Below are 26951 nucleotides of genomic sequence, written 5' to 3' on the forward strand. Positions count from 1 at the left end.
TGAGACAACCATAGGGGGAGACATGGGTTTTATTACAAATACAAACGTCTAGTTAACCCCCATTGTTGTATAACCTTACAGAAATATAGCTGACATGTGAGATTATGGGGGGGGGGGGGGGTTAAAAGTCGTATTTATGAAGGAGAGGGTTGGAGGATGTAAAGCTTTGTCAGAGAATTCCGTACTTAAGCAACAATCTGAATCTATTTCTACGAGGTATGTTCGGAAAGTTCCCGGACTGAACGCATTCCTTTTGAAAGGCTCATTGTATTCTAATGAAACTAAGTACGGATTTACTACATCTATTATTCCATATCACTCTAAAATTTCGATTCCATACATGTAACAGTAAAAAAGTTACAATAAATTTAAAACATGTACCAACGATATGGCGGAGCAACCCGACGTTAAAATTTATAACGTCAACGTCAATTCAGTTTACTCTTTCTCGAAATAGCGGCCATGTGCTTGCACGCAACGTTCATGTCTCCTGACCCATGATGTGTAAACAGTTTGAAACCATTGTTTATCAAATGAAGACATTATTGTCTGCACGTGACAACGTAGGCTCTCGAGATCGTCAAATCAGATTCCGCGTACCTGGGCTTTGACGGCCGGGAATGAGCGCAAAATCAAGTGGCGCAAGGTCTGGGCTGTAGGGGGCGTGCTCCTCCCTCATCTCTTGTCGTCGGATATTGACTCGCACCCTCCTTAAAGCGTCTGTGCCACTCAAAAACAGCTGTTATGGTTTTTGTTATGTGAGGCGGTGTCTGCTCAAATGATCTCATGCGTATTTTACTAATGACATCATGTTGTGCTTCGACGTCAAGATGATGTTTTCCGTGTTTTTTAACGTTACAAAATGCGTTTAATGTGAACATTATAGGAATATATAAGGCTTGCTCCACAACAGCAAATATTATGTTGCTATGGATACAATATTTTTAGAATGTATTTACTTAGGCGAATGTCCGCTAATTATCAAAATGAATATATATGTGTCTCAACTTGACCGAAGTTTCAAAGCTCTACCTTAAAAAATAACAAAGTTATTAGTACAGTCCGGGAACTTTCCGAACATACCTCGTAGAGGCTATGCTTCCAGCTTACATGCGGTTGCATAGAATTTTGTTGTATTTTAAAATCGTGCAAAAATGAAGTGTTAAGCAACTCAATGCTGTTTTCTATGTGCATCAACATTTTGTTTTTAGACACAAAATAATGTCAAAAACAGTTTCTATCTAGATATACAGTAAGTAGAATGCCGGTTTGGGCTTTCTATTTAATAGCAATGATAAACCAGGTGAGCACGTTCTTGCCATTGTCTTTATGGGTATTTATCAGTTTTGGTGATTTGTTCTTACTTATAAAAGAACGTCCATTATATATGTATGAAAATAAATTATAATACATAATTTGTAACACATATACGATGTTCCAGTTGTTTTTGCAATTATTTCAGTTTGTGAATTGTTTGTATACAAACCATAAGAGGACAAAAGTTCTTAGGCGGTATTCATAAGACATCTTAAAGCTGCACTCTCACCATTTACCATTTTTACAACTTTTTTATTATTTGTCTTGGAAAGAGCAAATTTTTGCGTAAATATCTGCAAACCGATGATATAAGATTGCTGACAAAAGATTAGATCGCAGGTTTTCATATTTCCGTCCAAAAATTTATAAAACATCAATTTTTAAACTTAAATATAAAAATCTGCGATCTAATTTTTTGTCAGCAGTCTTCTATAACTGGTTTCCATGGATTTTCGCAAAAAATGGCTTGTTTCAAGACAAAAAATTAAAAAGTTGTCAAAACGTTCAATCTGTGAGAGTGCAGCTTTGGGTCATTTCCTAACGGAAGTCATTTTCTTAAGTATCTCAGTTACAGTATGATATAATTACTTCATAATATCTGAAATGCTCATTTATCATCGATTTGATTCAAAATACATACTTTCATGTTAAAACACTTGAGATGTTTTTTGAATACCGGCCTGTACCATTTGTTTGAAGTCAATATCATGCCATTTCAAATTAAACTGTTTCTTTGTCAAAAAATGAAAAACAAACCATTATATGTGTTGTACAAATTTTTGATTGGACCTTGAAGCTTTATTGATCTTTTTTTGATCATGCTTAAAAAGGTAAAAAAACTGAATAAGAGCCTTAGTTGAAAATTTTAATTTTATGGAAATATTCACTAACTTCAATGCTTCAAAACGTTTCCCACCTGCCATATCACGGTCATAGCCTGTTGTGGCTGTGGACATTCAAGGCCCTTGATACATCACACACCTCTTACTGCTGTCAAATGGCGTGAAATGCTGTCAAATGGAGTGAACAGTAACAGTTTTTGTTTTTATTTATCCTAACATTAAATTTGCATTAAACAAATTGCGGCCTCTATTGTGAGCAACACACATGAAACTATTGAAATTAATACATTTGTATTCTCATGAGAGGATACTTGACAAATTGAGCCTGCCCACGATAAATCATCTATAATATTAGAGCAGTGCTTCATCTTGTTCAAACAAATAAAATTGCAACTCGTGTTTGGAGGTCCCTTGGTTCAGACAATATTAACATTGAAAACCAATGCAAAATGTTTGTCCTGGTGTATTTTGTTTTGGTTGCAATGTTTTTCTCAAGTAACGATATACATGCACACTTGTACATCATGAAGCATTTGGCATATATTTATGAAATCTTTTCTCAACCAAAATGTGAATACTTTGTATAATAAATTATAAAATGTGTTCTTCCAATTACTTAATCCCTTGGTATTTATCGTAGTCTCCAGTAGTGTTCACTAGGCAAGTTTGCGAGTGCTCTTGACTTGAGGGCTAATCGACTGGAGGCTTCTTCACATGAGTCCTTCTCAACTTGAGGGCTACTTGACTAGGACCTTAGCGCTACTTGACTTGAGGGCTACTTGACTAGAGCACTACTCGACTCGAGTGCTACTTGACTAGAGCGCTACTCGACTTGAGGCTACTTGACTTGAGTGCTACTTGACTTGAGGGCTACTCAACTTCAGCCTCTCAACTTGAGGGCTACTCGACTTGAGGGCTACTCAACTTGAGGGCTACTTGACTTGAGCGCTACTCAACTTGAGGGCATGAGATACTTACTAACAGTGTTCACAGATCACTCCCTAATCTTGAGTGAGAGGCAGTCTCATAAGACATATTAAACAAACTCATCTTCATATTTCTGTCATTTTTAATATATATATATTTTCTGTACAAAATCTTCACTTTGTATATAATGTACACGAGAAAAATTCCTCTTTTTAACATTCAAAATAACTAAGCTTTTCACACGCAAAGCAATGAAATTTGATTAAAATCAAACAGACAACTTTTATTCGCCCAACTGATACTGAATAATATAAGCACACATCACATGCAAATAAACTTAGTTAGATTCAAATGAAATTGAGGAATTTAATTTATACACTCGTTAAAACAATTCTAAAGACAGACTATAATAATACACAAAACCATTTTTATGTTATATAATACACATGTGGGAGTGGAATACATGAATGAAAGTACTTCCAAAAATAATGATATGAAATATATACCATATGTTTGTTATATATGTACCGTACATATGTTGCCTATTTACATATGATTATTAATTAATAAGTCTATTTTACAAATAATTGTCTTAACCTTTTAAATATACATGACTTCCATACAAGTACATGTAATATTTGTGCATAAAATGTCCCAGCTTTCATTAATTTCATTTGAAAAATGACAATTTAATTTTGGGAGTTTCTAAATGAGTTACAGATTGCTACAATAAACAAATCACAAAAATGTGACTTGTCTTTAAGTATTTGTTATAGTTAATATATTGCTGTAACTATTAATTCAACATAATTAATACGGGCGCAGCTCGGCTGCCGAATTAATAGTAGAGTAACACAAAAAATAAATAACTTATTGTGACCACAATCGCCTCTACTATCCAGGAAGCATGTGTTGAGTTCTATACATCCCTAATAAAACAAAGGAAATTTGGCAGTTGTTTACCTCAAACACCTTCGATTGAATATGAATCCTTCCGATTATCCATTGGCGGGGAGGCATAAGCTTAATTAAACACTAAATATCCACAGAAGTTAATACTAAATATCGACAAAGCGTAAACACTAAATATCGACAGCGCTTAAACACTAAATATCGATATAGTGTAAACACTAAATATCGACAAAGCGTAAACACTAAATATAGACAGAGTGTAAACACTTAATATCGACAGAGCGTAAACACTAAATATCGACATAGCAAAAACACCAAATATCGACATAGCAAAAAAACCAAATATCGACATAGCAAAAACACCAAATATCGACAATGCAAGTCGACTCATGAATATGGAAGTCTAGAATAAATAACTACAGATGAAATACCAGGCACAAGATTATATCATCATTCAGTTTCAAAACTTACGAAAATACATCTATGTCCTCAATTAACAATGCTTATATAATACACATGTAAAATATTTCTAATACAAGAATCATTCATCAAGTTCATGAAATAATTGTATTGCTTAATCCTGTTAACATTTGTGTATATTAACGTTTAGGAAATTTAAATAACTTGCATAATTACCATAACTTCTATCTTCAACTAAATTCATGTCTAAATACAATTTGAATCACATATTACAAACATGAAAATCAATCTATTAAACAATTTACCAACAATTCTCAGCCACCGTCAGTAACCATGCAAAATAACAACATACATGTAGCTTTTTAACAAATTAAGAGAATGTTAAGTGCTGATCACAAAAATAAGTGCATGATTTTAAATCCTTTGGATTAACTTAAGAATGACAACATTAAAGACAAGGCATATAAAAACAAGACCAAATATGACTTTTTCTGTTCTTAATCTAGAGAAGGGATGTGATTGACCTGGCAGCTGGAGGGCTGAAACTGTTTTGGCCATGGGTTCTTGGGGCACTTTTAGGGGTCAAAAGCACACTGCTGTGGAAGAAAAACTGGCTTTTTAGAAGCTGTTTGGGGAGTTCTTCTGGCTTTAAATTTGAAGCAAACTGGGATATTAACTCTTACAACCAAAAGCACACAAGTATCTCTTAATCATCTAATTTTTTTTATTTTTTTTTTCTTGGGGGGGGGGGGGGGGGGGGGCATTAGCCTCGCGGAATTCTGCGATTCCACGGACAAATCACATCCCTGTAGTAGAGGTTTGTTTTTCTTATAGTGCAGGGTGCAGGGCTTATAATTATGAACAGTCTCTAGTCTGAGTCTATACATTTTTTTTATGAAATCCTCTTTACTTTTTTATCTTGAGTATTTGTTTTAAAATTTAACCCCTGATTGAATGGTAGAGTCTGACTCAGAAAAAAGCACTTTTATTAATTACAAAGAATCATCTTTATTTCATTCTTTCATCAAAACTAAACTAGAAAGAGAGATACAATGATATGAACATTTACAGTTTTACCATTTAAGTCTGAACTCAGACTTGGGACTGTCTGTTAACATTGCCCCTGGGAGCTATTTCATCAAGAATACAAGCAGTGATTTTCGTATGTCTCGGAAAATGTGCCTAACAGCTGGAATGCATTGATTATGGCATCAACATTTTCTAAAATCAAACATATTTCTTAAAAAATGAGAATTTTTTTTCTGGTTGGCCAAAAAATAATTGCACAATAATAACGCTGCCACAGAAAAAAAATGGACAATAACATTATTCAGATTTAAAAATCCGAATATTGGCAGAAATGTGAAAGAAATTTTACTTGGTTTCTGAAATTGTATGACAAATTTCAGTTCCAATAAGCATAATTTTCACAACACTTAATCAAATTAATCAACCTAAGATGACCATTATAACAAACTAAGACGTCATGACAAAATTACACAACCAAAACAAAATTACACAACCAAAAAACAAAATGAATTAAATCAGTAAATTTATGAATGATGATGATGGCTCTTGATAGATATTTGTTATGATATAATTTTCATAGAATGATATATTTCAAGGGATGAAAACCACTTTTATCATGAGAATACTTTTGGTAATAATGAAGACTCAATCGACAAATCGCAACAAGGTTAAATGGGTCATATTGAATTTTGAAAATCTGTCTTATTAGCAAAAATACCTGGTATGAAAACAAACACATAATTATATCCGATTTTATAGTTTTATGAAAATGTCTGGTTAAAATTTAAAAAAAAATGGAAGAAGTTTAAGAATCAAAGTATGGTAAACAAGAAATAGTTATTTTATCGAATTAGCCAGGTACAAATAGCGTTGGGGCCAAAATCTCTATGCTTCATTTATTGTAAGTACCATATGTTACAAGCAATTTATTTTTTACGCCAGGCACGAATAGTGTTGGCGCAAATGTCTCTCTACTTGCCCAGCATTAATTTTTTAGATGTTAAAAGCAAATTTCTTATTCATACTGAAAACTAATAATACTTGTATAGCATTTATACTTGTAATCATACACAAACCATTGTTAAATCTGGCTAAATTTAAAAAAATCCAGTTAAAGCACTTTGGGTGGTGGCGTTGTTTTGGATATTCTATAGGCACACACTATAAGCATAAAATTTACTAGAATTCCACGCATAAGATGTGTCGTCTGTCCAGAGTGTCTATTTTAGTCTTTTTAGTGAAGGTGACCTTGACCTTTGCCCCTTAATTCAATAAGGGTCACTTTTTAGGTGAGTAGTGTCACCTACTGATCATGGCAATTTTCTATACCAAGTTTGAAGACTCTGCGCAAGTTTTTCTACAGTTAATTATCCGAAACTTAAGAAACATGATGTGGACGCCGGACAAAGTTATCTCTAAATGTCTCCCAAACATTGCAGGCAACATTACTATTGATCGTAAAATAAAAAAAAACTTTTAAAAGGCATGCAACTGTCAGAGAATAACAGTTCAAATAATTTCTAAAAAAAGACATCAATAATTTCGCTGTAAAAATAAATTCAAAACTGCAAAAAAAAATTCATTTAGCAAGGTAATACACATTAATTCTCTACACCTAAAATCATAGTCAGACACAAAAATATTGACTTGACTCTTAAATTTACATGTGGTAAAACAACTCAAGGGTCGAATAGAAAATTATAGTCAGACAATAAATTATTGACCTGAAATTCATTATGTGGTGACAGTCACAATTCATGGGTTGAATATAAAACTGTATTACTAAGTATAATTCATCCAGCAGATAATACAGTTTAACATTCAATTCCCCCGAAAACATCATTCAGTTAAAAAACAGTTGAATAAGTTATAACAAAATATTACTGGCATGCCAAATAGGTAACACAGATATGCTCATGTAAAGCAATGTCGGTAACTATCAACAGAGAGGTTGCCAACTGCTACTTGTGTGTGTATGTGTGTTACTTGCACAAGTGTAACTACACATACACAAGTGTAACTACACAAGCACAAGTGTAACTACGCATGCACAAGCGTAAATACACATGCACAAGTGTAACTACACATGCACAAGTGTAACTACACATACACAAGTGTAACTACACATGCACAAGTGTAACTACACATACACAAGTGTAACTACACTTACACGGTTCTTCACAATCTCTCCAAACTAAAATGTTTCAAGTGTTAAAAATAATTTTGCACATTATCACAATGTTAAGTTTGCATATTTTACAGGACCGCAAACATACTCCATTGTTTGTTAGAAAAGATGAACTTGTAATGCACAATTAATATGAATTATGGTCTAATACTGAAATTTATGTATGTGTTTCAAAGTACCATTAAGCTAAAAAAATAAAAACAACCGTATACTAAAATTTAGAATATCTACTCAACTTGTGAAAGTAAAATAAAAACAACAACTCTCTTAAGATCAAAACTAGACAGTCGGTTATATGGAGCAGATTGTGGGTTTTGACTCTATAAGGTGAACATTTTACCAAAGTTTCATGAAAATCCTTATATATATGACTGACATTAATTTTAGGCTTTATTATCACAATCATGATTACAACCATTATTTTTTATCGGAAAAAATGTAAACGTGCTATATTTTCCAATCCTTAAAGCTGCACTCTCACAGATTGAACGTTTTTACAACTTTTTTATTTTTTGTCTTGGAGTGAGCCATTTTTTGCAAAAAATCCATGGAAACCAGTTATATAAGACTGCTGACAAAAATCAGATCGCATATTTTTTTTATTTAAGTTAAAAAATTGATGTTTTGTGCATTATTCTTAAACCGTTAGTAACGGTTAAAGCCATAAAACATTAATTCTCGAACGGAAATATGAAAATTTACAATCTGATTTTTTGTCAGCAATCTTATATCATTAGTTTGCAGATATTTATGCAAAAATTTGCTCTTTCCAAGACAAAAAATAAAAAAGTTGTAAAAATGGTATATCTGTGAGAGTGCAGCTTTAAAATGATCTCTCTATCAATAATTCTTAAAGTATTTAAACTTATCTCTCTAAACTAGTGATTTGACTAAACTATAGTTATAATAATGCAACATAAAATAAAACAAAAAAAAGACATGGACATCTCTACTTATGTTGAATGACTTGATAAAGTATAAAAGTGTAATATCATTGATAAAATCATCACAATTAACCGATGGCACAGCAATTAAGCAGTTTTCCACCGTAAACCGTCATCTACAACCAGTGACCACACAAACAGTGTTTATTTTTTCAGCAAAAGCATCTACGCTTTTTATTTCACATATCCGACTTGACAAATATATATTTTATTTCACACTTTCGACATGACAAACATATTTAGTTCACTTTTTTGACTTGACAAATATATTTTATTTCACCTTTTTTACTGGACAAAAATATTTTATTTCACATTTTTGACTTGACAAATATATTTTGTTATCTTAAAAAAAGGGAGCTGATATTAAAATGATTTATGAGTATCAAATTCATCATGATAAAAAATCATGTTCAGTTGGAAATGTACCTTGCTGCTTATATGAAAATGATTTGATTACATTCATAAGGTAAACACCCAATATTGCAAGAAATTGATATCTATCAATCAAGTTTTTTTTTCAATGCTATAGAACCCCCTAAGTTCCAAAAATGTTTTTTTTTCTTTTTAATTAACCAAGCTTGTCTAAGAACTTCTCTGTACCCTGTACATTGTGACGGTGTATTACTCATGCACAGTCCCCCTGGTTATAACAAGCAACACCCAGTTCATCACATAACGGTACGACACGAAGGTCATACAGTGAAAGCACATTGAATTCCTCTCCACGTTTCATCTCTGTTGTACACCAGATTAGTGGACGATCTTGAAAACATCCTTTCTGTGAATAACCCATCTATTGCAGTGCAAACCCTCTTGATATTATACCATCAAATTTCCACAGCTCTTGAGGGTCAATTCTAGGTGATCTTTCTCAATGTGTTGACCGTCTTGATATTTTACCATGAAATTTCCACAGCTGGATCTTGATATAATACCATGAAATTTCCACAACTGGATCTTGATATTCTACCATGAAATTTCATCAGTTCTTGGATCTTATAGCACTAACATTCCGCAGTTCTTGAGGACCCATTCTAGGTGATCTTTTTAACAGTGTGAATCCTTCAAATACCATACAACGTCACTTCCACAGCAGCTGGTACACACAAAATGCAAGGTGACTTTTCAATCTTTCAGCTGCACCAGTGGCTCAGCTGGATGGGTTCGATCTTCACAAACCATTCACTGTGAATTTTCTACTTCAAACAATCGAAAATCCAAATATCATTCCTTCAAACATCCGTACTAGCTGATAAGCCCAGTGATACTTCTTGTTATTTATACCTTTCTCACAATCCTTACAATAATCCTCAATTGTTCAGGTATGTTCTGCTTGATGATTGGTTGTAGTAGACCGGGTCGTCCCTGTCAAAGTTGATGTTTCGACGCCCAAGGTACGGGGAACTCTGACCAATAGGGCCGTTACTCATCGGGCCCCCTTGTGGGTAGCGTGCGCCAGGGGTGGGGGACGGCTCTACAATTTACAACATAGAGATGATACATTTGCAAAGTTGCTGGAGCTCTTACACTCAGTAGACAACATCACTAGCAATTTCGTGTGAATTTCATTAGAAAAGAAATTGGTATCATTATATACATGTATATGTATGTCTATAATTAGAATAAAACCTTATTTTTCCACCAATGAAATTGCGGATAGTCAATCATTAAGTTAGGCTTAATCATTAAGAATTTCAACTTTCGGCGTGTTTGAAATTCCACCAAAATGTGTCAGCAAAGAGGTTATATTCTTAGTCAGTCAGATGACCTGAAGTAACATCTTTACAACTAAGAAGGGCTTTTTCGCTACGCTCATTCGACCCAACCTTAATCATCAAGATATTACTTCATGTCATCTATCTATTACTAACCTGCAGAGACTTTTAAACCAAGCCATATTGAACAAATAATGTTTATAATCAAGTCATTTTCATTTCTATACTATTACTATTAATTCTTTTCAATAATCAAGCCTTGAATCATAATTACCAAACCATCTTCACATCTTAATAATACTTCATAATACTGCCTATTATTAAAAAAAACAAAAACAGAGTAAGTCCATGCAATCTAAATCTAAAGACATCCATTTGCTTACAAATCTTACCAAAGCCAGGCGGCGGCTTTCCTGTCCGTCGGGCAAGCAGCCGTAATGAAGGCCCACCATTCTGTATGATGTCGATGGCATCAGAGTGTGTCATGGTCTCCGTGTTGTAGCCGTTTATCTCGAGCAGCTGGTCACCAACCTGTGAAGAATACATTACGCTTGATGAAACTTCTTCAGTCCACCGCACATTCCATATTTTTCATTGGTTCAACAATTATTAACATTCATACGCCATCTTTTCCTTGGTTTAGTGGTTTTGAATATTCATATCCCATCTTTTCCATGGTTTAATGGTTTTGAATATTCATATCCCGTCTTTTCCTTGGTTTAATGGTTTTGAATATTTATATTCCATTTTTTCCTTGGTTTAATGGTTTTGAATATTCATTTTCCATTTTTTCATTGGATCAACGATTATGAATATTCATATCCCAACTTTTCATTGGTTCAACAGTTATGAATATTCATATCCCATCTTTTCATTGGTTCAATATGTTATGAATATTCATATCCCCTCTTTTCATTGGTTAAACAGTTATGAATATTTATACCCATCAACAGTAATGAATATTCATATTTCATCTTTTCATTGATTTAATGGTTATAAATATATTTATTTTTCATTGGTTAAACAGTAATGAATATTCATTTTCCTATTTTCATTGGTTCAACCGTTATGAATATTTATTCCAGGCTTCATGTCATATGGCATGTTAAACAGTAATGAATATTCATTTTCCCTATTTTCATTGGTTCAACCATTATGAATATTTATACCAGGCTTCATGTCATATGGTATGTTAAACTGTTATGAATACTATTGTCCTATCAAGAGTCAAAAGATTTGTTTTGTAAAACAAAAACCTCACAACTTCATATAGATTAAACTACACAAGTACACTACGAAAATCTTTCTATAACTCATTTTTCACAAAAACATTCTTTTGGCCAAATATTCAGTGATGCCATAAATTGTCTGTTCAGGACCAGGACGATTACCTTTATTATTCATAGTTAAACTGTTATCAATATTCAAATCAAGACAGCTTGGCTACATGTCAAATAATTATTTTGTAAAATCACAATTAATGCATCAAATTTTGCAATCAATTTCCCCCCACTGACCCTTAATCTCTTGTCGACGTCAGCAGCACCTCCTTCTGCTATCCGCAACACAAACAGCGGCATACTGTTGAACTCCTGACCTCCCCTGATGGAGAAACCAAATCCCCGATTGCCTCGATTTAGGTCGACTATGTAGAGCGTGCCCTCTGGTATCTCCTGTAAGAGAGGAAAGTTAAAAAGACCATTACAAATTGATATGGAGCCTCTATGTTTCAATATGGGATTTATTCACAACTTCAAAGGTCTAAAATCTGTGGGAATGTCGCAGCTGGCAATATGTTAACTGAACTGCGACACCGCTTCGAACCCGATTTCCAACTCGTTTTTTTTTGTTTGTTTACATTTTGGTATTGTTTTTAAAATTATGATATCAAAGAGTAAAACATTTTATTAAATAATTGTCTTGAGATTCGGTACAGAAAAAACTTTTTTTGGTGCCAATCTGGTGTATAGTGCCTTTAAAAACTACTTTTTTTTCATGGCAACAAACCCTAGCCAGTATTTATATCTTTGTTTACCAAACAATTCATTTACACACAAACAGTTAATAGCATTTTAAACATGAAATTGTTTATGTTTTAAGTTTAGTTAATAATTTCTGAATTTTGAAAAAATACATATACCAGACCATGTTAGTCACTGGCAATTTTATTAACGCACATATCGTACCATCACTTTTTCCAATCAATATTTTTGAGTAGTTAAATTTCTGCTTTGAAATTGAGAGCATTACTGGAAAAATTAGGCGGTTTATTGCATTTTGCAACTCACTGAATATTCAATTAAAATATTTTCCACTGGTTTATTGGATGGCTTCGAGTAAGGGTTCGAAAAACAGAGAAATAGCCAACAAAAAGACCAACTGTGTTGGTGTATAATGATTTTTTTAAAGCTGCACTCTCACAGAGTGACAGGTTTTACATTTTTTTTAGTTTTTGGTCTCAGAATCAGCTGATTTTGGTATCAATGTCATATAAGATAAAACACAACTGAACAGATCTCAATTGTTTGAAAAACTACCGAAAATCTTTTGTTTTTAAGACTTTGAGCAATAAAACATAATATTTTAGCATAAGTATGTAAAATTAAGATCTGATCTTTTGGCAACAGCCAATTGTAACACTGATTTCCAGACATTTAGCAAAATTGGCTCATTCTAAAACAACAAAAAGAGTTGTCAAAACGGTCAATCTGTGAGAGTGCAGTTTTAAAGGATAAAAACAGTATACATAATATTTTTGTTTGCTTAATCACGAAATTCAAAAATTTGCTCAATTTTATCCCTGGGTTTTACAAACCTGCTGGTTGATCATTTTCATTCTGTTGATGTCTTTTGGCGGAGGAAACTTGTACCGAGGGTCGGTGTCGTTCTGTGTCGGCGTCGCCATCACATTCACCATAGAATTCTGGGAGCCCTGTAGGTATATACAGTACAACTCATAAACTGTATATGGGTTGAAATATTTCTGTAAATATTTGTTCTTTGGATAGACTAACAGGGCATTTCTCCTCCAGCCCAGACCTTAACATGATGAAAAAAAGTTGACAAATATTTGACAAAAAATAGCAAAGATAGAGGTTATTTCTTCTGTAATATACCAATACTATTTGTGAATGTGATTCTATAATTTAATTTCATCTGACACAAAAATACATTTTTTTAATGGAACAAGTAATATCACTTGTATTCTAAATTCCCTATCACTGACAAAATTCTTCTATGCATGGGTGCTGGCCACACTTTATAGTAAAGACAGCCATCACAAGCATCTCAACTTCTGAATGTACTTGTTTTATTTTCCCCCTTTTAATTCTTGTTTAAAACTGTAAAAGGCTAGAACTGCACTACATTTAAGAAGAACTATTGCCATGCAACTTCACGTTTTATGTAATGAATAACTTTCTGGGATATAACTATTGAGCATGTTTTTGCTACAACTTCCAAAGAACAATAAGCTGTCCTCTTTATATTTCCAATGTTCTATGTCAATAGAATGACAACGAAACCAAGAGGAAGTTCCAATGATTGCATGTTCTTTAACAGGGATGTGATTGACCTGGCAGCTGGAGGGCTGAAACCATTTCGGCCATGGGTTCTTGGGGCACTTTTGGGGTCAAAAGCACACTGCCGTAGAAGAAAAACTAGCTTTTCTGAAGCTCTTTTGAGGGTTCTTCTGACTTTAAATTTGAAGCAAACCGGGATATCAACTCTAACAACCAAAAGCACACTAATATCTTTTTAAATCAGCTAAAAATAAATAAAGATTTTATCTATTTTTATTATTTTTTTGGGAGGGGGGGGGGGGGGCCTGGGGCCATTAGATCCGCGGAATTTCACGAAAAAATCACATCCCTGTTTAGCAGTCCAAAAGAGGGCATACCCCATCAATGATGAACACAAGATTTATGGGCCATGCTAAACAAGTGTGTATTGTTTATGGAAACATATATACCAAGTTTGTTTTCAACATATTTAATGATTTTCGACTTATGTCCAATTTTTCCATACCCTTGATGACAACAAGGATGACACCTCAATCCCTTATTTCCCCGAAAAATAGACTAGCTAATAAAACAGCAAAACTTACCCTCTGAGATGGATTGTTTGATGACTCATCTGAAATAAGAATACATAATGTTAAACTTGTAAGTTTATTTAATGCAGAGATGTGATTGACCTAGAAGCTGAAGGGCTGAAATTATTTCGGCGATGGGCTTTGCGGGCGCTTAACAATGTTAAACAATTCTCACCTATCGGTGGCAAAACAGTGAGAGCTACGGAGTATCCCGACTCCTTTATAATGTTAATGTTACGTTATAATGTTAAAGATGTCCTAGTGATGTATATGCCTGATGTCAACCTCATTTACTGGCAGGGTTTGATATTTCTTAGCAAATGTATAATAAAGGATAAAATAAACCTTTCTCACCTATTGGAGGGCCAACAGTGAGTGTGACGGAGTACCCGGACTCCTTGATGATGTTGACGATGTCCTCATGATGTAGGTGCGAGATGTCAACCCCGTTCACTGCAAGAATTCGGTCCCCGACACGCAGCTGTCCACATCGCTCTGCAGGGCTGTTCTCTAAGATCCGACCTGCCATGGAAGAGCGAATGTTATAGGCTGACTAGAGTAATTGGACTTTTGATGGAGTTACCAAACTTAAAATGGAGATAAATAGGTGGGTGGACTTTCCAGTGTATTTGATATGGAAACCCTTTCAAAAAATCATAATCATCACTGGTATTGTAAGATATCATATGAATATTTCATCATTTTTTATTTTGTTCAGAATTTTAACGATGGGACAAAAGTTTATTTTAAGTCACATTAAGCGGGACAGCATCAAAATCCATGTCAATTATCGAAGTTTTATGGTGGAAATTTTAATGATCTTATATTTTTAGCGCAATAATGTTTTTTAACCAGCATGGTTGTGTGATAATATTTAGTCTTGAATATTTCTATATATTTTCTATCTATTCCTGAGAATATCTAAAATGTGCTGCATATGTCAATAGTGAAATCAATGGTACAAACATGCGTTTAACAGGCAAATAGAAACAAGTTGACATTGATGATGATGATGATGATGATGATGATGATGATGATGATGATGATGACACCAGTGATAATGATGATGATGACCACAATGAAGATGATGGAAATGATAATAAAAACGATGATGAAAACAATGATGATGATGATGATGATGATGATGATGATGATGATGATTATGATGATGATGATGGTCAACAATGATGATGATGATGATGATGATGATGATGATGATGATGATGATGATGATGACAATGATGATGACAATGATGATGATGATGATGATGATGATGATGATGATGATGATGATGATGATGATGATGATGATGATGATGATGATGATGATGATGGCGATGATGACAAGGATAATGATGTCAACAATAACGACAATGATGATGATGATGATGATGATGATGATGACGACTACTATGATGATGATGATGACGATGATGATGATGACATCAATGATGAAAACAATGATGTCAACGATGATGCTGATGTAGATCAAAATGATGAAAATAATGAGAGAATGATGTCCAAATATCCGAGGGAAAAACACGACCACAAGAAAGATTGTAAAAACGAAGTGCAAGGTAATCCAGTCATACAAGAGGCTTGAAAATATGAGAGCCACCATCAGTTCATTTAAGAACATTTAGCATATGGGCATTTCCTTTTCGTAAAAACAGCTACCTTGGCAATGAACTTTTTCATAATGGCTATGGTATGATTTGAAATTATGAACATATGAAAACCAATGCATCTGGATAAAAAATAATGAAACCAGTTTGTATTCAAGTTCATGTCATAGCAACAAGACAACGTAGGGGAGTTTACAAACATGTCGACAGACCACAATCGAACCACCTTCTCCGCTGCGCAAATAATCTACACAATAAACGTCTCCATGCAAAATAAGAGGCATGAAATTGTGCAGTAAGAAATACGATCATTCTCTAATAAACATCATATAAATTTCATGTACGTCACGCAGAAATTCCATGCATCAAATAGAAGTAATAACAAGAGTCCATTCGATAAAGATAATAAGAATGACTATCATAAAAGCAACAGTAATATCTCTTCCCTCAGATTTACGACCATGTCGCCTTGTCAAGAAAAGGAAAACTGCTTACTTGGAGATGTGTTGTTGTTTTTTTACATCATAATCATACTTATGTTTCTAGAATATGGAAACGGCAATACTTGCTGCTTGGATGTAAAAACAGTCTCAGGTGTAACAAAGAATGGTTGTCTATTAAAGCTGTACTCTCACAGATTATACAATTGGATAACTTTTTCATTTTTTGTCTCAGAATCAGCTGATTTTAGCATCAGTGGTTTTGATTCAGTCAAATAAGATTACTCACAAAGGAACAGGTCTTAACTGTTTGGAAGTTGCCGAAATACTTATTTTTCTTAAAGTGTTAGTAACGCTTTTTGTCATAAAACATCAATTTTCAAGCGTAAATATTAAAAAATTGTGAGCTGATCTTTTGTCAGCAGTCGTATATCACTGGTTTCCAGACATTTATGCAAAAATTGGCTCATTCCTTAAAAAAAAAAAGCTGTCAAAACGGTCAATCTGTAAGGCAGCAGCTTTAAAACCTATACGAGTCACATTGAGTCACAATCATGATCATATCTGAAATCATGACTTGAAGCAGTTTAAGCGCCTAAGATTTCATTTAACCATATCTGTTACTAGTTGCTAACGTCTGGCCATTCTTTTTGCCTTGGATGCAATAAAAATGCTGAGAAATCTGGGAATCATTTGGAAACCCTCACTCCTTTCATCATTTGTTTGAGAATAAATCCAACTAAAATTACATGCTTTGTGTATTTACTAGAACAAATAACTAATTAACATGCTTTGTTGAATGAAATTATGATGTTTTTTAAACACAGCCTTGAACTACAATTTACCAAAGCTCACACATACAGTTCAAGGTCACAAAATAAGCGGGGACCAACAAGGGGTCCGTGCAGGTGGCACTCAATCCTTTTGGCACGAGGGAGTAAAAAGGAACAACTATCAATCAGTCACAAAACCCATCAACAGGGAGGCTAATGTAAAAGCCAAATTTCAGCCAATGGGGATTCTCGGTTGCTATGGTGACATTAAACATTGATTAATCGGAAAACTCGATTTCTCACCAATCCATGGATATAAATGTCGAATATTGAACATATCGTCAGCAGCAAATCGACCATAATTGGAATACCTTTCTGAAAACCCAGAAAATGGCTTAACGTGCTCATCAGGTTTTTGTATCATTGTGCGAAAATGGGGTTTTAAGATGTTTATTATTCGTCCTGGGTGTCTTGTATGGTTGATAAAAAAGGAAACATTAAAATTTCATTTAGGGTTGTGAACAAAAACATGGAAGTGGAATGTCTTTATCAAAATTATCAACAGTCTGGAATTTTGGCAAAACGGTTATGAATTGCAGAAACCATCATGTTTTAGTCATTTACGGCTATTTATTATAGCAGTAACTTATGTTTTCAATCTCGATTTTAAATTAGAAATATGTAAATATGAGCAACATGACAACTAGGATGGATTTCAACCATAATATTATAAAAACGTATTTTAACAAGTATTGTCTGAATATAAATCATGCATAAGATAAAATCCCAAAAGGTGCTATAACTGAAAATTGCTCCCAAACTAATTCCACTTCATAGATGATAAAGAATTATTTAAACACATTTATAATTAAAAAATGATTTAAGACACAAAATTTATATAAATAGCAAAAGATTAACATTGAAGAAATGCATTTCTTATTTATTTTTTTCTACATGTCTTTAATTTCGCATTTTGTAAACAATATGATTTATAGCCATTTTACTGGCACATTTTTTATTATATTACACATTGTTTTAGCATCATTTGGAAAGGAGTACATGATACAATCGATACGATTGGATAAAAGAATGTTACACTTTCTGTGATTGGATAAAATAAGGAAGAAAAGCGGTGACACGTACCAATGAACTCACCTATCGTAGACCCCGCCTTCGTCACCGAAGAAATAATTACAAAACCAAAACCCTCGTTTTCTCGGCGATTTACGATGACATCATACGGATAGTTATCTGAAAATTGTTTACAAAAATACATTAAAATTTGGTTTAACTTTATATTGATTTAATTAATATGATAAAAAAAAAAGAAAAAAAAAGAATAAATTATGATGGAGATATAAATCATAAAAAGGGCGCTAAGGGAGAAAATACACGCATATAAAGAAAATACTGTCGTATTCTGCAGTCTGATGACTTCACGTCATTATAAGTATCACTGCGCCATGTTAAATGATGTCAGAAGAAATATTGTGCCATTAATTTTTTATTTTTTTTATGATGTTATACTGTGTCTTCTTAGACATTTGCACCAGTTGTGTATAACTATAATAAAAGGGTCATTAGAACTGTGATTGGAATCAAGAAGCTCGCGCCTCGTGAAAGCCAGTCTGCAAAACAGTGGAATACAACCTCCCAGGTCAAAAAACATTACTACTACCATCTAATATTACATCAACTAACAATTCAAATAGTGATCACTTATACTTGATTATCATCGAGTCAATACCACATCAGGGGCCATATTCGATATAATTCTTATCCTTGGACATGCATCAGTGATTCCATTCAGTTCATAGAGCAGTTATTTTTACACTCCAATCAAACTCTTTGATTCTAATGACTCTGGGATTCTGGGATTCCCCATACATGCAGCTGGTATACTTTTATTATTGTCAATAGCTTGAAGTGACATTTTACATATGTACCAGAACTGACTTGTTTACTTTAAACACAGTCAATAGTTCCAGGTGACATTTTACATGTGTGCCCACCAGCTTACTTTGACAAGAGTTAACAAACTTTTTTGCTTTTGGAGTCATTTTTTTTAATCAAATCATGTTAAAGAATGGGCTGACTCGTAGTTTTCCTAAAATTTGCATTTTAGACAAATATTTTTCAGTTTGGTTTATTTTAACTCAATTGTGAAGACAGTTGAACCTGATATGAGTATAAACCTAGTTACTGGTGTTGTTTTTCAACAGGAATGTGATTGATGGACAGCTAAACGGCTAAAACCATTTCGGCGAGGGCTTAGGGGCTCACTTTAGGCCTCCATTAGGGATTAAAGTGTGCAAAAAACCCTGCCACAGAAATCTGAACTGGCTTTTTAGAAGCTCCTTTGAGGGCTTTCCTGGGTTTAAATTGAAAGCAAACAAGAATATCAACAACTGACAACAAAGGAAGTTCAAAACAAACACAATCAGTTGACTTTTTCAATCAATTAGTTTTTTTAAATTTATTCTTTATTTTTGGATCTCTGGAGCCATTGGATCAGCAGAAATCTGCAGACGGATCACATTCTTGTACACATTTAAGGCCATGAGAATTTCTTGCTGGTTATGATCAAACCCATAATCTCTTGGGAGAGAGGCAAAAAACTTATAACCACTAGACCACTCTGTCAATTTACGGATTTAATTGAGAACCATGTGACTCTATTTAATACGGAAATTTTACACTGATTTTACCTGAATATGGAGCGATTCTACGTCGTACGCCCAGTGACACTTGCCCTCGTTGGCTCGCGTTACCCATCAGTTGTACCACTTTGTGATGTGAGGCGTTAATCACGCACACACCATCGCAGAACAGTATTTCATCGTGCGTCCGCAGTCGACCATCGATGTCAGCTGCACCTCCTGGCACAATGTGGCCCACAGCAACCTATGGAAAAGGCAGCAATAAAGTTATAATGGCACCATTCATTTCACTAAAATAAAAGTAACAAGAAGATTCTGAAAGGTGAGCAGCACATTTCTGAATTTTCATAATTCCAAAACACAAACTATTAATGACACAAACTTTAAACTTCTTTATCACTTTTGTTAAATGGTAAGACAAGCAGGGATGTGATTGGCATGACAGCTATAGAGCTGAACCCATTTCATCGAGGGGTTTGGCGGACAAAACTGGCTTTTGAGAAGCTCTTCTGAGGGTTTGACGCAAATTGGGGGGTTAATTCTAACAACAATATAGTTAAAACTAGATGGCATCAATTCACTTTTTCTATCAGGAAAACATTAATATAAGGGGAAGGGAGCGTAGAGCAATCTGATCAAGGTAAATCCTGGAGTCCTTAAACAAGTCGTACCCCTGACAAGGTAAACATAATAATAATATCAATCTAAGAATGAATCCCTAACAAATCAATAATCAATCAAAAAAACATTAAGTTAATACTAAATCGAAACAGATCTCAATTTTTGAAAGCAGTATTTTTTCACACGACATATAATTTTTTTTATATATGCTAACAACAAAGTAATCTATACCTGTGAAGCTTCCTCAGTTCCGCCAATTATTCTAAATCCAAACCCACTGTCCTGTCGTTGTAGCGTCACGTTCATTTCCATATATTTCGGATTGTCTTCAGTGTTTCCTGGGTAACAGAATGGTTTAGGTGATTGTGGGGCAGGAAACGATGTGTTCTGAAACTGCTGACGTCGAGGCACACGTGACATATTGCTGGACATCGGGTCTTCTGACTCAAACGATGTGCTTTGTCTTGGAGGGCGACCGGCGCCCACCGAAACGGTTGAATTAGCACGATTAAAGTCTGGAATATCCCTTCGTTGCATATTCGGTGTGGCACTATTCTCTGGAATACTAGATCCCCAAGTCCGAGAATTCACATCATAATTTCTAAAAGGAACACTGTTATTACCCCACCCACTGTTTCTTGCATAGTCTGCATTGCCACCTGTCGCATTCCACCCACCAGGAGTCGGCGTTTTACTTCGCATATCTGATGCTGTCGGTGTTTTAGGTCTGCTTGGATCAGGCCTATAATCCTGAAACTGTGACCGCTGCATCATTTCTGGCCCGGGCGTTCGACTCCTAAACTGACCAGGTCGAGCACTGTCTGTCCGCCCATAGGGGTCTCTATCAATATTGTGCATATTATTACTACTTTTCACCCTCATGTTTCCGAAGGGATCAGCTCTTGGTCCAACAGGGGGTCGTGAATTTGCATTAAAACTATCTTCATTACCATGACTAAAATCACGAGAGTTATCTGCGAAATCTCTACGTGGTAAGTGAGCACTATTTGGCGCGTTCATATTTACATTCGGGCGAGCGCTGTTACCTCCTTGCAAAGCAAGTCTGGTCGGAGTTTTCGGACGGGAATCGGATGGAGTTTTCGGTCTCGGCTGTTCATTGGAAGGCGTCCTAGGTCTCCGTGGAATCTCTGGGGGCAACGTTGTTCCATCAAGCTCATCTCGAACTATAAATGAAGATAAGTTCCGTCAATTTTTACAAATAATTTACTCTTTCTTAAAGCCCCTGGAAAATACTTACATGATTAAGATGTGTGATCATATAGAAATTGATTACATAGCTAAGGCTGTATTCAATATCTTTCTTGTCCTTAGACAAGCCTCAGTGACTCCATTCAGACCATTGGCCATTTATTTTTTACAGTTTCTACAATTTTTAAAGCAACCACAGCGGGATATTTGATTCAAAGATTATACAATTGATTATAGGCAACCTCGGTCGTAACAATCTTTCTACAACATAACTCGATCACTGGCCATCATTTTATCCCTACAGCGAGCACAATATATACCAAACTCCGCGCAGTGTTACTTCCCTTGCAGTACAGTAATCACTGCCTTCACAAGATTTTCATCCAAAATTGGATGAAAACTTTTAATGGCATTTTTTTTAATCATATATATTTATTCTTATATCCTTTCTTAAATAATTACTTTACGCCAGTTGATAGGCATAATATGTTTTATAAAAAAATAACAATTAAAAAAAACATTCGGAAATGTTCGGTCTTTTTTCAAATTGAAAGTAGGATTTACAAATTACAATATCAACATGGATGTGTTGTTAGCTATTCAGACATGTATCGAACGTTTTGAACCAGGATTGCAAGCAAAACCAAAACAAATCGAATGTTGGCGGCATGTTCTTGCAGAGGAAGACACAATCGTGAGTTTGCCAGTCGGATATGGCAAAAGTCTTTTGCAATCACGTGCCGTTTTATCTATCATCACGTGATATTTGTGAAGGCAGTGATTACTGTACTGCAAGGGAAGTAACACTGCGCGGAGTTTGAATATATACAAGACCGACTCACCTCTGGACATGTTCATATATCCTTCACCATGCTCCCCACCTGTATCAATAAATGCAAAAAAAAGTTCACATTTTTTTCATTTCTATTAGTTGATACTTACTTCATTTAGTTTGATTGTTAAGAAAGATGATAGCTTATAGAATCAGTACTCTCTCAAGTCCCTTCCCTGGACAAAAAACAATACCGGTGTCCATTTTGAGAGGCTATGAGGTCACAGCTCCCTATGTGGGGATTGAACTCCCAACCTCTTAGGTGAGGGGTGGACATCTGTACCACTAGGCAATTCTGACCTTGATTTTAAACTACAACTTATACATGTATATTAAGACTGATTGCCTTAATTGATTTACAAATATAGTAATTTAGATCGAGTTATGGAGAAGTGCTGCACCATGTCATTTTTGGTAGCACCTTTCTGCTGATGGAGATCAGCATTAAATCACCATTCTGCCCTCGAAGAATTAAATGCTTATGACTGTAAAAAATATTTCTTTTGTTTTAATTAATACTTATTATATGACTTTAAATACATACAAACTTTACATATTTTGTAGTCGCAACCTATTAAAATGTTCAAGTTCATCACAGCCCAATACAATACAACTTTTTCATCCTTTTCAGCAGCCCAACATTACTTAAACCCTATACAAATAGCTTACCCTGTGCTGAGTCATTCTGAAAATAGATGAAAAAGAAACATTGACTCATTTTGCTCAAACTTTACACAAATCATAAGTTTATTGGTAGCAAAGCAATAGTTCATTGAGTTTCATTCCTCAAATGTACACTTGAGTATAAAATTAAATCATTTAAAATCTTCTGAACACATTCAGTTTTAGTGTTTATGCTCCCATCTCTGCATACAGGATTGCCTGATCAATCCTTATTTAATCATTTAAAAGCTATACTGCCAAGGTTTATTTTGTCAGTAATCTTTTTTATTCACTTGATTATTAAGAAGTTTGCGCAAGTGTGTTGGCTATAATATAGAGACATTCCACGCTAAACACTAAGATACTTTTTATTTATTGCTTATCAAGGATCTTAATGATTTAGAAGACCAAAAATAAACAATAACAAATACATAATATCCTAAGCACATTCCTCTTAAATACAGTGAGTTAAACAGTGGAATTTCAGTCTTTTTTTCGGCCAAATTCCCCTCCTTAAAAAGTATACATTTTATCCCTAACCAGGTGAAAAAATCCCTTTTTTTGGAGGAGCATTGATCTCTTAACATTTAGCAAATGTAGCAATATAGTGCCATTCATGAATATATGGATAGGATTGTTAAAAACAAGAGATGTTTGTCAAACATTATGCCCCCTGAGCGCCAAGTTGCCAGAAATATTTGGACAATTGAATGAAATATGCATGGACTGAAATGACAGCTGATTTGTCATTGGATGCATATGAGGCAGGTCATCTACTGGTCATACCTAATCTTCATGTCAAGTTTGATGACCATAGGTCCGGGAATTGTTGAGTTATCACTCGGACAAGCTTTGGTCTTCCAACAGACCGACCGACATGTGCAAAGCAATTATATAACCCCTCTGCTTCGAAGGGGGGCATAATTAAACTAGATGTTCACTGAAAACTGATACTTCAACTCATGCATTTAGTGACATATAAATTTCTACTGTCTACTATATAAGAAAATAAAATATGGACAATCAGAAAACCTTTTTTCAGCTTACAGTCACACTGACCTTGACCTTTGACCCACTGACCTCAAAATCAATAGGGTTCATCTGCTGGTCATGACCAATAAGCCTACCTAGTATGAGGTCCCTGGGTCAAAGCGTTCTCAAGTTATTGATCGGAAACCGTTTTTCATGTTAAGGTCACACTGACCTTGACCTTTGACCCACTGACCTCAAAATCAATAGGGTTCATCTGCTGGTCATGACCAATACACCTACCAAGTATGAGGTTCCTGGGTCAAAGCGTTCTCAAGTTATTGATCGGAAACCGTTTTTCATGTAAAGGTCACACTGACCTTGACCTTTGACCCACTGACCTCAAAATCAATAGGGTTCATCTGCTGGTGATGACCAATACACATACCAAGTATGAGGTTCCTGGGTCAAAGCGTTCTCAAGTTATTGATCGGAAACCGTTTTTCATGTAAAGGTCACACTGACCTTGACCTTTGACCCACTGACCTCAAAATCAATAGGGTTCATCTGCTGGTGATGACCAATACACATACCAAGTATGAGGTCCCTCGGTCAAAGCGTTCTCAAGTTATTGATCGGAAACCATTTGGTATATCGGAAACCGTTTTTCATGTAAAGGTCACACTGACCTTGACCTTTGACCCACTGACCTCAAAATCAATAGGGTTCATCTGCTGGTGATGACCAATACACATACCAAGTATGAGGTTCCTGGGTCAAAGCGTTCTCAAGTTATTGATCGGAAACCGTTTTTCATGTAAAGGTCACACTGACCTTGACCTTTGACCCACTGACCTCAAAATCAATAGGGTTCATCTGCTGGTGATGACCAATACACATACCAAGTATGAGGTCCCTCGGTCAAAGCGTTCTCAAGTTATTGATCGGAAACCATTTGGTATTCCGACCGACCGACAGACAGACAGACAGACCGACCGACATGTGCAAAACAATATACCCCACTTTTTTCAAAAGGGGGCATAAAAAAGGTTTGAAAAACAGTTAGTTTAACATTATATGAATCTAATGTTAGCATTTTTTTCCTTTTTGCCAAAGACCCTTTATTTCCCCTATTAAAGAGCCCCGCCACCATTACTATAAAAGTGGGAAAAAACACTGAATTTCTGTTGACATTTAATGATACTCATTTTCAGTTTTTTGAGAGAGAAATTTCAATTAATTTTGCTTAAAGAACCATTAACAATAAAATTGTAATACCAATTTACTCAGGAAATATAAGACAAATATAATGATGTCTCACCATTTTATTTTGTCGTCTGCCCTTGGCCGGAATACCTGCAAACAAATAAATGAAAATTGAATGCTTGTTACTTCTCTGAAAATAATCCTCAAAAGATGAAAAATTAAAACATGAGGAAATAATGATTTATGTGAATTATAAATCCAAATGTTTCCTTCAATACAATGAACTCGAACAGAATCGATTTCATATTAAACCTGACTCACCACAAATAGTAATGTGTTTATATATTATTTTTGTAAATTTTCACTTTTTTATTAGTCCTCCACTTAAGAAATCCTCAGCAGCACAAAAAAAAATATTCGATATATGACAGACAACAATTTCCATTTTTTTAACTTTAAAGAAAAAGCCTTTTAAATTGACATAACAATTATATCAGATACCAGAGAAATTTCCGAGACATTCTAACTTCAACATAAAATATCCGAACACGTGTGTGCATTTTTTTCCCCAGCAATATCCCTGAAGCAAATATAGACATAAAAGCTAGTCATATCTTGTCTCGTGAAACATGCAGAATGTGAAACATTATACCTCTAAAACTCTCCATTTCTAGTAACAATTTTAGAAGAAATAAATAGACACATGTATTATAGATCTATATCCTGCATGCTCTCTGCAGACCGCTGTGACCAAATTTGAGTTTTAATATTTTCCCTGAGTATCACCAAACAAATGTATCCCTTTAGCAGTGTTTTATTTCGGCCCCATTTCCCTTTATGAAATACCCAGGGCCAACAAAAAATAATCGTTTTGGTTAGGCCTATAAAAAAAATACATTTGGTTTGGGTTACCCGACCCTACCTACGGAATAGGTGCCGACCCTACCGTTTTTATAGTCAGTTTGAAAAGAAAAAATAAACTAAAAAAAATTTATAAAAAAATGATATAATTTTTTTGTTCAATTGCTTTTCTATATGTAGTTTAAAACCTTAAATGCTTACTCAGAAGATAACTTTAACACCATTCCGCTTTGATGAAAATGACATTATTCTATAAACCTAATAAAAAAAAGAAAAAAAAAAGCCTACCTACCCTTTTTTGAAAAGGATGTAACTCTAACCAAACAATTTTTGTTTTATGCCTTAGGGTTGCATTTTTCATTTGTATGTATATCTTGAACGTTTTTTAAGTTATGGACTAGGCAAAAACTACAACGACAATGACAACACCAATTAAGGCTATCACAAAACTCTGACTTGTTTCCTCCGAAAAAAAAACATCCCAGAAAGATGAAACTAAGGGCAACAAGAAATTTCGTAAAGAACTTTTTATCATATTTTTCATAAATTTCTTTTTCATTTTTTTTTTTTTTTATCTTGAGTTTTTAACACTATATGGGGCCATTTTGCTAGTCAATGTAATGTAAATTATTGTTGACTTCGTCATCAATTGAACAAACAAATAGTTATGAAGATTCCCACAGAGTAAATATTGACCAATTGTTA

General features: G+C 34.5%; 1 protein-coding gene across 8 annotated transcripts in view; it reads right to left on the reverse strand.

Annotated features, from left to right (window-relative positions):
* Positions 1 to 3210: 3210 nt before the first annotated feature.
* Positions 3211 to 26951, reverse strand: part of LOC128217069 (membrane-associated guanylate kinase, WW and PDZ domain-containing protein 3-like) — a 99814-nt gene continuing 76073 nt past the window's right edge. For 4 of the 8 annotated variants that reach the window (XM_052923918.1, XM_052923919.1, XM_052923916.1 and 1 more), the window contains 13 exons: positions 25501 to 25535; positions 23217 to 23232; positions 22558 to 22596; positions 20738 to 21690; positions 19934 to 20129; positions 18369 to 18476; positions 17529 to 17600; positions 14742 to 14909; positions 14400 to 14428; positions 13110 to 13226; positions 11812 to 11967; positions 10687 to 10825; positions 3211 to 10053 (listed from right to left, as the gene is read on the reverse strand). In XM_052923918.1, the coding sequence (XP_052779878.1) occupies positions 9890 to 10053; positions 10687 to 10825; positions 11812 to 11967; positions 13110 to 13226; positions 14400 to 14428; positions 14742 to 14909; positions 17529 to 17600; positions 18369 to 18476; positions 19934 to 20129; positions 20738 to 21690; positions 22558 to 22596; positions 23217 to 23232; positions 25501 to 25535 (2192 nt within the window). In that variant the 3' untranslated portion in view covers positions 3211 to 9889. The remainder of the gene's footprint in view (positions 10054 to 10686; positions 10826 to 11811; positions 11968 to 13109; positions 13227 to 14399; positions 14429 to 14741; positions 14910 to 17528; positions 17601 to 18368; positions 18477 to 19933; positions 20130 to 20737; positions 21691 to 22557; positions 22597 to 23216; positions 23233 to 25500; positions 25536 to 26951) is intronic. The other 4 variants (XM_052923924.1, XM_052923920.1, XM_052923917.1 and 1 more) reach the window with 3 other exon arrangements.

Source organism: Mya arenaria, chromosome 14 (genome assembly GCF_026914265.1).
Source record: "Mya arenaria isolate MELC-2E11 chromosome 14, ASM2691426v1".
Classification (NCBI taxonomy): Eukaryota; Metazoa; Mollusca; class Bivalvia; order Myida; family Myidae; genus Mya; species Mya arenaria.